The sequence below is a fragment of the Astatotilapia calliptera genome, chromosome 12 (genome assembly GCF_964374335.1).
Source record: "Astatotilapia calliptera chromosome 12, fAstCal68.1, whole genome shotgun sequence".
NCBI lineage: Eukaryota > Metazoa > Chordata > Actinopteri > Cichliformes > Cichlidae > Astatotilapia > Astatotilapia calliptera.
The window spans coordinates 30,541,348-30,555,242 of NC_137433.1; the positions used below are offsets into that span (position 1 = coordinate 30,541,348).

The 13,895-nt window shown below is 38.7% G+C and overlaps 1 protein-coding gene across 1 annotated transcript in view; it reads left to right on the top strand.

Moving 5' to 3' along the window:
- Positions 1-13,895, top strand: part of LOC113033269 (transmembrane protein 132C) — a 305,934-nt gene that overhangs the window by 195,804 nt on the left and 96,235 nt on the right. Inside the window, exon 5 of the mRNA XM_026186903.2 lies at positions 9,659-9,854. Within this exon, the coding sequence (XP_026042688.2) occupies positions 9,659-9,854 (196 nt within the window). The remainder of the gene's footprint in view (positions 1-9,658; positions 9,855-13,895) is intronic.

The window sequence follows — 13,895 nt, forward strand, 5'->3', positions numbered from 1 at the left end:
CCATAAAATGACCTGAAACACATTGTCACATAATTACCAGTTAACTACATAAATCTGAAGCTACAGTTCAATACACCAAAACATATTTCTATCACAATGACTACACGCATACGTTCTATATTTTAGTGTTTACATGTGAACAAAAAGCCAACAACACAAAACGAAGATGAAAACCAGCCGATTTTGTGGCACAACCATCTCTAGGATTGTTTTCAGAGGTCAGAAGAAAATGGTGAGAAAGCTTCAAGCTAAGTTGGTAGCAATAACTCAGATGGCCATTTTTCTATCCTGGATAAGCAGAAGGGCTTCTCTGAACTTGTTCATCCTTGGAGAAGACCAGACCAGTTGCCATTTCTGTAAGATAAAAACAGGAAACTGAGGCTATAGTTTCCAAAGCCTTATCAAAATTGGACATTAAAAGATTTGGAAAATGGAAAAGGTGTCACAGATTAATACAGCAAAATAAAACCAGTACCGGTACCAAAAAAGAAGATTTATTCATAACACATGGGAAAAGACCCATGGAAACTGAGTTAACGATAAAAACAATTTTAAAATACTAACAATAAAACCCCTGAAAACTATACATCTCACACCCGAGCCTCAACTCTCGTGCCCCAGTACCACACAACTCACGGACCAGCCCACTGGTTAGGGACCGCTGATTTAAATGCAACAGACTACCTGTGAATTTCTGTTGACCATGTCCTTCCCTTTATGACCACAGTATATCCTTTTTAAACTGATGCATTGTCATGAACTTTGTGGAAAACACCATGTTACCCCAACATCTTGAATACAGTGGCCAAGATGGCCATTTTGCCTAATCATGTTTTATGTATGGCTAGAGACTGGCAACATATGTAGTATCTCATAGGCAGAGGAGAAGACAACTTATATATAATGTTTGTCTGCTGTGGAGGTGAATTTTAATTCACATCTGCACCTTCAGACTTAAGATATGAAGGATCAGCCCTATGTTTTATCATCGGAGAAGGGGTCCCCTGAACTGAAAAGGTGAAAAGAGAATAGTGTTGGAATAAAATATCATCCTCTTACTCCTTATATCAAGCCTCATCACAGGTCAGGGCAGTAAAAACAAGAAAATGTGCAAAAAACAACTTATTTATTCCAAATATTACTGCAAATATTTATTGTCATCAGATGAGATATGCATCTCTTCCATCTCTGGACAGCTGACAAGGAGGCAGCTAAACAAGAACAGCTCAGATACCCTCTGAGAAACAGTTTACATTCTCACATCAGGTGAAAGTTTATTTGCTAAGGGTCTGAGTCCAACAATATTAGATTAACTTCAAAGAAAGTTTTACTACCCAACAGCTAACAGAGGCTAACAGCAGCACCTGCTGACAGAAAAGTTCAGTTCAACAACTCACCTGAGTATCATTGTCCTTTGACAGAACTGAGTTTCACTGACTCATCTACTCGTATCTGACTCATTTGACAATGTTTTACAGCCTCCTCCAGAGTAAAAAGACGCAGACACATATTGACAGCTGATGTAAACAGCGAACTGACAGCCTGCAATCGCAGTCAGAGTTGTTTGTCCTACAGTGGCCAGAGATATGTACTTGAGTATGGAGGGTAGGAAAACAGTCGAATGACTAAAGATTATTACTAGTATTATTGTAATTAAAGTTCAATTGCATTTTTTTGAACAAAAGTATTTTTTTTGGGGGGTTTTTTTTTCATACAACCTACAGCTCCATCTATTCATGCATCCATTGAAGAAACGAATTTCCAACGCTGGAATAAATGAATCATTCTTCTGGTCACTAAACCAGAGCTTGTGACCACAGGTGAGGGTAGGAACCTGATGGGTAAATTAACAGCTCAGCTTTAATACTTGGCTTTTTACGTGGCTCTTTTTGCCATAACAGGTTGGTACTGTGGATGGTATACCAGTGAGCCCCTCAATATAATATGATACTTTAATTTAGGGCCCATGGCAAACAGTAAATGTATAAATAGTTCACTTTATGAAAAGTGTATAGGCAAAATTGAGTATTTTTTAATTTTCCCTTAGGGCAAGTTTGTATGTTTGAAAAGCAATAATAATAAAAGCGATGATGTGGCATCATTAGGAACAAACTTATTGAAAATGTCATAAAACTGTAATGATTAAAAAAATGTGAGATATGACAAAAAATCAATTAAATTAAATTCAGTTTTATTTATACAGCACCAAATCACAAGAACAGTTGCCTCAAGGTACTATATTGCAAGGTAAAGATCCTACATAATACAGTGAAAACAGAGAAAACCCCAAAAATTATATGACCACCTATAAGCAAGCACTTGAGAAGGAAGAACTCCCTTTTGACAAAAACCTCCAGTAGAACCAGGCGCAGGGAGTGACAGCCATCTGTCGTGAACGGTTGGAGTGAGGGAAGGAAGACAGCACAAAGACAAGAACCAGAACCAGAGATTAAAAATAACTAATAATATAAAGAGGTGTATAAACACAGAGTTATTGAAAAAGGTGATTGAAGAAGATACACTAAGTGCATCATGGGAATCTTGAACCTGCATATTTGTTTAATATGCTCATTGAAGGACATATCCTGGTCAAAAATGACTCCAAGATTATCCTCACAGTGTTACTGGAGGCCAGAGTAGTCCCATCTAGAATAAGCATCTAGTTAGATACCATGTAACTACGATTTTTAGACCGAGCATCAAAAACCTCAGTTTTATCTGAATTTAGAAGCAGGAAATTAGAGGTCAACCACATCCTTATGTCTTTAACACATTCCTGTAGTTTAACTAATTTGTGTGTGTTATCTGGCTTCATGGATAGATAAAGTTGGGTTTCATCTGCAGAGCAGTGAAAATTTATGCTATGCCTTTTAATGATACTATGTAAAGTATAGTATATTGGTAAAACATGTATAATGTAAACAGAATTGGTCCTAGCACAGAACCCTGTGGAACACCATAACTAGCCTTATTGTGTGAAGAGGACTCTCTAATCGCTGAAATAAAATATCGTCCACAGTATGGAACGCTGCACTAACGTCAAGCAGGAGAAGTCCACTGTCAGAGGTCATAAGAAGATCATTTATAACCTTCACTAAAGCTGTTTCTGTACTGTGATGGGCTCTGAAACCTGACTGATTAGCTCAAGAACAGTGCATAGACAGCTTCATCGAATGGATTTCCTTGGCCGAGTAGCTGAATCCAAGCCTATATTACCAAGCGCAACACAAAGTGTCAGATGACATTCTCTGAAATGAAAAATCATGCTTCTCTAGCAATCCAATGGAAAAGTCTCGGTTTGGCAGTTGCCAGGAGAATGGCACTATGCAACTGCATTTTGCCAAGTGTAAAGTTTAGTGGAGGGGGAATAAAGGCATGGGGTTGTTTTTAAAGAGTTCAGCTCAGCCCTTTAGTTCCAGTGAAAGTAAGCATACCAAGACATTTTGGATATTTTCAAACTTTATGGCAACAGTTTGGGATGCCCCCTTCCTGTTCTAATTTAATTGTGCATCAGTCCACAAAACTCTCAAATGGACTTCTGGAAGAAAGGTCAAAGATTCCCATAAACACACTCCTAAACCTTGTGGAAGGCCTTACCAAAAGAACTGAAACTACCACCCCACCCCACTAGGGTAGGGTGACATCTTATTAAACCTTATTGATTAGGAATGGGATATCATTTAAGTTCACATGTGTGTGAAATCAGATGAGCAAATACGTCAGGCAACACAGTGTACCTCTATAAACCAGCTACTGAAGCTATCTGTAGGATGGGAGATAAAGCTGGCAAAATGAGCAAGAGCCCATTTGTGGGGCTTTCATCTTGTGTAAATGCCACACTTAATTATATGTCTTTTCATTTCTATTTTGCACAGAAGTACAGGTTCACCAAAGTCAAGCAGTTTGTAACCTGCGCGTGACCATGGTTGTAAGGCAGTTGGCAAATGAAGGTCAGATGACATATTTTGACCCATTCGAACAACCTTGACCCATTGTATCAGTAACAGGAATAACACCTGAAGGTCACTACTGCCTGCAGGAAAGTGTGAACTCCTGCAGTGGTTTTTGTTTGCTTAGTTTTGAGTGTTGGAGAACAATGTACTGGTGTGTGTATGTGTGAAAGTGTCTGCGTATGCGTATGCACTAGAGGACAGTGTTATATTGTTTTGGAGCCTTGTGGTTGGGACAGAGCTAACACCTGAATGAACCTGTCACTGCAGACACATTGCTTTTTCAGCTCCAGCGATTACACTGCACCCAAACACACTGAACAATTTTTGGGTGGTGCTTTGTACATGTGTGTATGTGTAAGCGTGTGTGTGAAACAGGGAGAGGAGTGTGTTACTTGTGCACTGGCTGTGTGCAAGTGTCTGTGAGTGTGAGAGAGACAGGAATAGATAGCAAGAGTGACAGAGCGTTGTGTCTCAGAGTGTACATGTCTAAACTACTGCTGTGTGTTGGGTTTCACCCAGGAAAATATGAAATAGGGCTACTACTGTGTCCTTCGGGGTTTAATAATGAGTCATTTTGAGGAATATACACATGAACATGCATACATAGGGGATGGTAGACAATGGCAGTATTCAAAAATTCAAAGACATCAAAACCTTAATTCAAGTGAAAAACAGAGGATTGCTCCTGAATATTTCATATGCAGAAAACACTAATGGAATTGGACTTGATAGTTAAGAGGATGTTTCAAGTCCAAAGATATTGATATCATTACCTCATGCTGCATTTATATCATATTGGAGGAACAGTATTAGATTTACACATCAACATCTACCCATCCATCAGTCACTTCCTCAGTGCTTGTCCAGGGTTGTAGGGATCAGTTCTCATAAGGTGAGAGGTGAGCTACACCAAGAAAGGTCTGTTGCATAAATCTAGTCAGTTAGTATTAATTTTTAGACAGTATGTGGCATGGTGGTTAGCACTGGTATCTTACAGCAGAAAGGTTTTGGGGGGTTTTCTGTTTTTTGCTGTGTCTGCATGGATTTTCTCCAGTACTCCAGCTTCCTCCCATAGTCCAAAGACATGCAGTTGGTGGAATTAGTTAACTGGTGATTGTAAAGTGTCTGTAGGTGTAACTGGTTGTCTGTTTCTGCGTTAGCCATGCAACAAACTGGTGACCTGTCTAGTGTATACCCCACCTCTCCCATTATGTTAGCTTGGATAGGCTCCGTCAACAGTGAGTTGCATAAGTGGAAGATGATGCATAGAAGGATTGTGGAAAACACCAACATCAATTTAGCGGAAAAGCATATAGCACTGTGCAAAAGTCTTTAGCCACTCCTCACTTCTTTATATGTGGTAGGAAAATGAGAAATAGGTGCAGCAAGCTATTACAACTTCTGCAAAAATAAATAGGCTTCTGATGAGGCTTCAGTGAACAGTAGACAGATCAACTGAAGAGCTAGATGCATCTCTTAAATCCTGTGTCAGGTATAGCCTTCGACTGAAAATCAGTGAAAAAACAGCTAGTTTCCAGAAAAAGCCTTTGAAAGACCTTCAGAACACCTGAAGAATTAATACTCAAGACCATTTTAAACAATTACAAGAATGTCAGGCTTCTTGGAAGGAAAATACATGTAATGGGTTATAGTAGTACAGGATCTTTTTTTTTTTTTTCTTTTTGCGCCCATCCCGTTTGGCTCTTTTGCCATCAGAATTGTTGTCTAAAGGCAAAGAAAGATGCCCAACGGATTTACTTTACCAAATTGACCATCCCGGCCTTGCCGTAATGGTCCATTTGATTCACCTTTTATTGTTTATTTTATTTTCACTTACTGAATACGGGACAGACTTGACTGGGGGAAAGAAGGGGAGAAAGAAAGAGGGAAAGAGAAACAGCTGAGAAGAGGGACGGGGGAGAAGGGCAAAAGACAAAAACCAACAGAATGAGCAGGAAATTTTTTAAAAAAAAATGCATATATCAATCACCTGGATCACCTGCTGAGAAAGAAAAAAGAAAACAAGCAGAAGAGAACAAGAGTAATATAATAAACAACATCACAATGATATATGGGAATATGACAGTAAATACTAAATATTAAACATTATTGTGCAGCACATAAGATCAACAGAACACAGTGTGCTTTGAGGTAGGAGCCAAAAAGGGTGTAGTTTGTGGGTGTGATCACCCGTGTGTACACCTGTGAGCATGGACGCGCTTGTTTTTTTTTTTTTTTAAAAGGTTCCTTCATGTAATGATCTGCTAGAGGGTGTGGGGGGGCACAGCCCCGTCCTCCAGGGCATGAAGCAGGTATGGAGGAGATCAAAACTCCAGACATCCAGAGGCCCCCAGAACACAAGAGACCAAGGAAGACCAACAGAGGGGCAGCCGCGCCACTGTCCCAGAAAGAGCTGAGGAGAGATGAGGGCTCACTCAGCAGCCGCGGAGCAGAAGCCAGGGGGAGTTGCAGTGACGCGCCCGTGAGCTCCGCCGGCAGCCAGCCGTGCCTGAGTGACCGAGCCCCAGGCCGAGAGGCCGGGGGCACCCCACCTCCGAAGTGTAGTACAGGATCTAAGGCTAAAACAGAGTTTGAAAGTCAATATTTCAAATGAAAACCAGGCTTCTTGAAGAACATCTGGAGCTCTTCTTTGGATGGTCACTGCATTTTGTGCCGAGATGATCTGACACCGCTTTAGTAATGTTGAGGTCTAGGCTCTGAGAAGTATAGTCCATGATGGATAGTGTTCCACTTTGTCGTTTTTTTTTTTTCTATCCAGGTATGCTTTCAATGCATTGGTAATATATTTAGGATCATCATCATGCTGAAAAATGAAACCATTACCAATCAGACGTTTTCCAGATGAAATCCCATGGTGGATTAAAATCTGACAGTACTTTTCTGTTTTCATAATTCCATCAGTTTTTACAAAATCCCCAACGCCACTGGTTGATGCAACCTCAAACCATGACAGAACTTTGAGCGTGTTTTACAGATATCTGTAGAAACTCACCATTGTGCAGTTCTTCTGATCTCCTACATAAATACTAATATATACAAAAAAGGTGAGTAAAAGTAAATCAGAAATTCCAATTTTCATTCAACATTCCATAAGGCCTGTTGCCACTGATTTTCTGTTCAGCACTTCTGTAACTGGGCATACCTCAGCTTTTTCTCCATGTTTCTCTTAATGGTTTAATTGAGAACTTTACTGATGAGGCTTCAGCAAGCAGTAGACAGATTAAGTGTCAAGTCCTTGTCAGGCATAGCATTGGACTGAAAATCTGTGAAAAATCTGTGAAAGACCTTCAGAATGCCTAAAAAACTACTGCTCAACACCATCAAGTCAGGCTTCTTGGAAGCAGATTTCATGTAATGGCTTACACATGGTTTGCATGCAGGATAAGTTAAAAGCAGGATGAGTAATAAATAAAATTGTCCTGTTTCTAGACTATATGGTTCACTATATAGCAACTTTACTGTACAGACTTAGTACTAAGAAAGAAACCATTTTAGCTGTACTATGATGTTGTGTTAGGCTTGTTAAGAGACAAAGTAAGGCAGACAGATTTGCAGAGATAGATGAAACAAAAGCAGGTCAAGGGGAGCTGACACCCATCAGCTTTCTCTCCTTAATCTATCAGTGTAACACATCTCTTGCCCCATCTCCCTAGACACAATGACATGCCAGATATCACAGGCCCTCAGCAATTGGCTTTGTCATGGCCTTTAACCCATGCGGATCTGTGTGTGTGTGTGTGTGTGTGTGTGTGTGTGTGTGTAGTAGATGGTACTTTAAAACACAAGCTCAAAAATTAATTTACAGCTGCTCTTTCTTTGTAATGTTCCACTAGCCACTGAACACATGTAAATCTGTGCTTGTGTTTGTGTGTTTGCTGAGGTTGGGTGTTAATAAAGACGAGAAACAGAGAATCCTTAAAAATAGAATTAGACATATAGCCACACAGAGAGTTTTCAGTTGTTAAAATGTAGATGAAATATCAGTTATTATCCTGTGAAATCATTGGCTCTGGTGTATTGCAAATGTTATCTCCAAAATGCAACCCAGGAAACCTTTTCTGTTCTACTTGCTATGAACCGTAAAGTGGGTATCTGTGACTTCTATCTCGATGCAGAAATTTACACACATATTACAGGTAGCTTTTCTATTTAATACAGGATATGTTTCTTTTGCTCTGTGTGTGACATCTTAAAGTGGGAAAAACACAGCATTTTATGACACTTTTGTTGTAGATTTTTTTTGTCGTTCATTTATCCCAACTCTGACCACAGTGTTCACTACTGACACTGACTTTCAGACACCACACTCTATTTCAAAGCTGGCTGAAGTCTAGAAGAAGAAGAAGATGCAAAGAATTTGTGTGGTGACAAATGATAGAATGGTCTGTAATTCACAGTAGCAGCAGGTAGAATCAGGATGTCTGACAGGCAAGGAAGCAAAGCAGGTAATGACAGTCTGAAAAGTTATAAGGGCATGATGTGCTGCAGGAATCCAAGTTGTCAAAATGACAGACACATTTCTGTGGATACAAATGAGGACATGAATCGGGATGTATGTGAAGAGAAGATTTCTTAAGTTGCAGTAGTTTCCCAGGTAGAAAGTTTTAAGTGAATCAGTTACTGATGCGCGCAATACCAAAAGTTTATTAATGGTTAGGTTAATCGGGTAAACTTTTTACATCAGTTTGTTCTCATCTCAAAGAGCAATTTAATACCACATTTTCAGATACCTAATGCTACACACTATTATGCAGTTGGGGCCCTGTGGCATTGGTACTGACATGCTATCTATGGCAATGTCAGCCACCAGGAGCCACGGTATCAATATTAGAGAGCCACAAATCTGTATTAGGAGGTTGAAGAGGTGTTAGTGACATATACTGGGAGTTCATTTTCTTTCTTTCTTTTTTTTGCAAAGTTGTTCAATTTTTCACCTTTTTCAACCTAAATTGTTCTTTTTTTTCTTACTTTTTAGGTTTAAGCACTGCAAACTACTTGTTGAGGTTTAGCACAACAACATGTTTTAGGTTAAAACACACACGCCTCCACAGCAATAACTGTGATGATTGACAAATAATGATTTAGGGGTTACAGACCCCTCCCTTAGCTCTGGGGCACATAAACCAAAGGACACCTTGTGCATAAATGAGCCACACCAGCAGCTGTGATAAACAGTGCTAAGCGATGATGTGGGAATTAGAAAAGGCTTGTCCGTCAAGGCAGTTATCCAAAGGGTGTACATTAAATATGCAGTTTTACTTTAAACAGTAGGATCTCGAGCAAGTTTGTAAGACTTAAAACCTGCTCAGCTAAGATGTGTACCCCATAATGAGGTTCTGTTCTGATATGATATGGAGTTTCTGATAATGACATTGCTTTGTATTAAACACTGTTTTTCTTTGTTCCTTAAAACATTTGGTCATTATCATTTTCATAAGTAGTGGTAGTAGTGTTTGGTCAGTGTCAGGAATTGTGACTGGCTCAAGGGTACCCATTCTGAATATTTTAAAGAACAAATAAATTATTCTACCATATAAAAATAACAACTGTAATCTACGTATTATATTGGTCTCCACTGCCTTTGTGTTAGTATGTTAGTGATGTCTAAATCCATAGAGCATCCTATAAAGACAGCAAATATTTCTAATATCTCTAACATCTCTAACCACTGTTTGTCTTTGCAGTTTAGAAAGTCCTTCCTATGAGGTGATGCAGCTCGACTTTGAGGTGGATAACGTGATTAACCTGGTGCCAACCCAGACTCTACACTGGAGCGTTGAATACCCAGCTGGCACACAGACAACTTCCAGGCAAACAGAGAAAGTTTCACACCTCTATATCAGCAGCGCCGACATACAGGGCATCGTACCACTGGCTGAGGTAAGGGATGATTTGATAGATGAGTACAGATATAGATATCTATGAGCATACATATTGACATTCCCAGCAGCACACACTTGTTACATTTGCTGGAATAGACTTAATTTTTCCCTCCATTTCCCTCCTCCTTCTAACCTTCTTGCTGACACCCCCAGCCACCTCCTTCCTCTAGGGTGATCAAAGCTGGAAAGGTCAACTTGTTTACCCCCTCCTGTTGCTACAAGCCTCCCGGTCTCTCTCTCTCACTCTCTCTCTCTCCCACCTTCTTAGACAGACACACAGCAGTTTTTTTTCCTCACAGGTTTCAAAATAATAAGCAGCCTCACAAGCAGTCATGCAGATTGACAGACTGACATAGAGTCACTCACACAGACCTTGTAATAACAATCATTGCCTAAATTTCACAGATGCCCTTACTTTCACTTCCCTATTGTATCCTGTAGGTGTCCTTCCTTGTAATAATTAAATACAAAGGCTGCCCTTTATACATATGTAAATTGAGTTCAGTTCAGTTTTGTTTATATAATGCCAAATCACAACAACATTCACCTCAAGGCACTTTCTATTCTAAGGTGAAGACCCTTCAATAATACAGAGGAAACTCTAAAAAATCTAAAGCACATGGCGACAGTGGGAAGGAAAAACAACCCTTTAACAGGAAAAAATATCTGGCATCTGCCTGATGCCTTTATTGGTGTTTATTGGACTGGTGGTCCTCTGCCATGACCATTTGGAGTTGAGGGGAAAACCTTCCATGTTCTTAGACTTTAAAAAGCACTGACATTAGCAACAAGCCTTCAGAACAAAACCAAAGGATTAAAAATAGGCATTTATTTATTTATTATACACTTGGAAAATGAGTGGAAATAATCTAATGCTAATAACATATTGGCACTGTAAATTAGCTGTAGTGGGCAGCAGACCATACTAGGCAGCAAATTTGAAAGATCATAGCAAATGTTACACAAATACTTTAATTAAACTCTTAATTAAACCTTTTATGGGGTCCAGTCAAAAACGGCCAAGCACTATTCCATTCATCCATCCATCTTCTTTTGCTTATATATATCTTTTGATATGCAAGCCTATCCCAGCTTGCATAGGGTGCGATGCAGGGTATAGCCTGGAGAGGTCGCCAGTTAATCTCAGGGCCAGCACTAATTGATGCATCCATCCATTTTATTTTGCTTATCTAAATCAGGGTCGTGGGCCATGAAGCCTGTCCCAGCTGCTATGCAAGAGCCAGTGTGGTTCCAGCACTAATTCAAATTCTGTTAAATAATATGATATGTTTAATTTACATTTAATTAGAATTTTTTAACTTTGTTGTTTTTTTTTTTGTTGTTTTTTTGTTGCTTGCATTATTTATTTGAGTCTTCGTTGAGTTCTTTGAGATTTATAAGTACAAGGAAATGAACAAAAATAGTTACAGTGTATAAAACATATCTATTTGGAGAAGTAAAACAAATTTCACCGTAAATGAGTAAAATGATCTTTTACTCTTTAGTACTGTAGATTTGGTGCATACAGAGAGAGACAGAGAGAGAAAGAAAAAGACTCATAAAGTTAAATTTAAAACTGTCTGCCTGCAACATTTCTATTAAGACAAAATATCCCTATTACAACATACACTGGAAAGCCCAAACAGCTCTGGCTAAAGCAACCAAGAACCCTTAGGCTAAAAAGCGAGGCGGGGAATGCTTTTCAAAATGCTCCTAGTTCCATTACCACTGAGGTAGAGCTAATCTGCCCTGATAGCCCTCCTTCAAACAGCAAAGCCCTAGTGACAAAACCCAATTTTGTTCAGGTCTCTGCACCCCCTGTCTTTTTCACACACTGCAAAAAGCAAGCTTGAAACCATCATTTCGAATAGCAGGGCTGTTGGGATTTTGCTTTGCTCAGTGTGAATGGAACGTCAGGATGAGCTACAGCTTCTGACACTCTACACTTTATAACATAACCGAAGATTTTTTATCACTGTTATTATTAGAGTGATGGATATTTACTTATATGAAATTTACATTAAACATAAATGACATTACTACATGTTTTATTACAAAAAGAGTCAATATTTCAATATATTGGATAATACAAGGCTTCCTTTTTGGGTTGGGTTTTTTTTGCCCCCGATTGTATCATAATAAATATATATAATTTAGAATTCATTCATGTATATAATTCATATATAATTCAGCTTTTGTGAACATAAATGAGGTGTTGTGGGAATGAAAAGCAAAATTATTTTATGCCTTTATAATGTGTTATAAGTGCAAAACTGCAAAAGTTGGTCATTTTAGTTGATTGCTGGGTTGTTGCTATACGCAACATAATGATGGCATAATGACTGACATGGGTGTACAAATGTTTGGTTCAGTTCATTTTAAAAAACATGATTTGTATTTATAGCCATATTTTTTATGGTGGTCCTATCATTATTATTATTGTGAATATAAAAACTATACTGTATACTGCAGCAAAAAATGTAACTTTTTTTTTAAATCTGATAAATAAATGCTTTAAATGACTAAATTATTAGAGAATTCTACATTAAAAAAAATCCTTGGAAGGTTATAAAACGGAAACACACAATTGTCTGGTGTTTAGTTAGGGTCATTTAATCTCAAATTAGCCAAATTAGCTCCGAACATTGAGCACCTGAAAACAACCCATTCTTTTACAAATGTTTGTACTACCAGTCTGCATCCCAAGGTTTTTGGTGCGTTTATACATTTGTGGTCGTGGACGTGATTGGAACGTCTGAATTTCTATGAGTTAGATGGGTGAGTGAGTACTTTTGGCAAGATGGTGTGTATTAAAATGGTTGTTAAATTCCAGCATCATACATTTAGCTCTTTGAGATATCCATGTTCAAAAACTGCCTCAGATTTCAATGTGCAAAAAAGTGGACTGACCATTTTTGAAAAATATATATCTTTGTTTTGATACATGAAACTAAAATTTGATAACTTTGAAACATAAAAATGTTATGCAAATTGGAGATGGTCAAGTATACGGCCTGTTTTGATTTCAGACACAACAACCTGTTGTTGTGATTAGAAGTTATCAACATGACTAAGAATGATTATATGTAACTGAAGCAGTTTTCTAATTGCCTCCAGCATTACATGGATAAAAAAATACATCTGTTGTCTCTGTCACTCCTAACTCCTAGTTACACACACAAAGAAATGTATTTGTATCCACACATGGGCACAGACATTTTTTCTTTCCCTCCCTCTATCTCTCTTTCGCCCCTCTCCTTAGGTAAAAGCATCAAAATGGCTGCTATTACGAGCCATTTGGGCTTCCAAATTTGTTTACCAGAACTCCTGACCAGGTCTTGATTGCTGGTTGGTTATTTAAGGTGACTATCACTGAGAGGGGTCTTACCAGAGCCAAGATGAAAGCTCCAACTTTTCTGGGTTTTCTTGGAGAGAAGGAATGATAAAAGAATAAAATTATGAGCTGCTAGTGAATCTTCAAAAAGAGCTGGATGAAAATGCTTTCACACTATCATCTATCTTTTTTTTCTATCCACATCTCGAAAACATGAAATCCTTCTCACAGCTGTTTAAACAGCCTAAAAGCTAAATATGATGTAACCTTTCATCACAAGCACTCTAGACTGACCTTAAAGCATAATTTCCTAGCCATTTGTTTGGTTGATTTAACTCCACTTTATCCATCTTCTACCAGCCTCCAAATCAAAAGTCAGCTTATCAACAGGTCTGATGTGATAGTGCAGTGTATTCTATTTTACAAGGCAGCAATGAAAAACAGAGCCCTGGCTGTCATTACCAAAGCCCTCTCCGACATTTTCCTCCTAATTCCATATATCCATTACGGTTCTGGTCTGTTGCCTGAGCTGGAAAGAAAGAGGTCCTCTTCAGGAAACGATGGATTATTAGGAGTAATTTATCTCCTGTAGGGGTGGAAAAATTGGTTTCATCTTTTACAGAGGAGAGGTGACTGGGGCAGAAACAGTTGTTAGGGAAAGAAGAGTGACAAAAGAGAGCTATGTAGAAATAGAGACAGAATGGC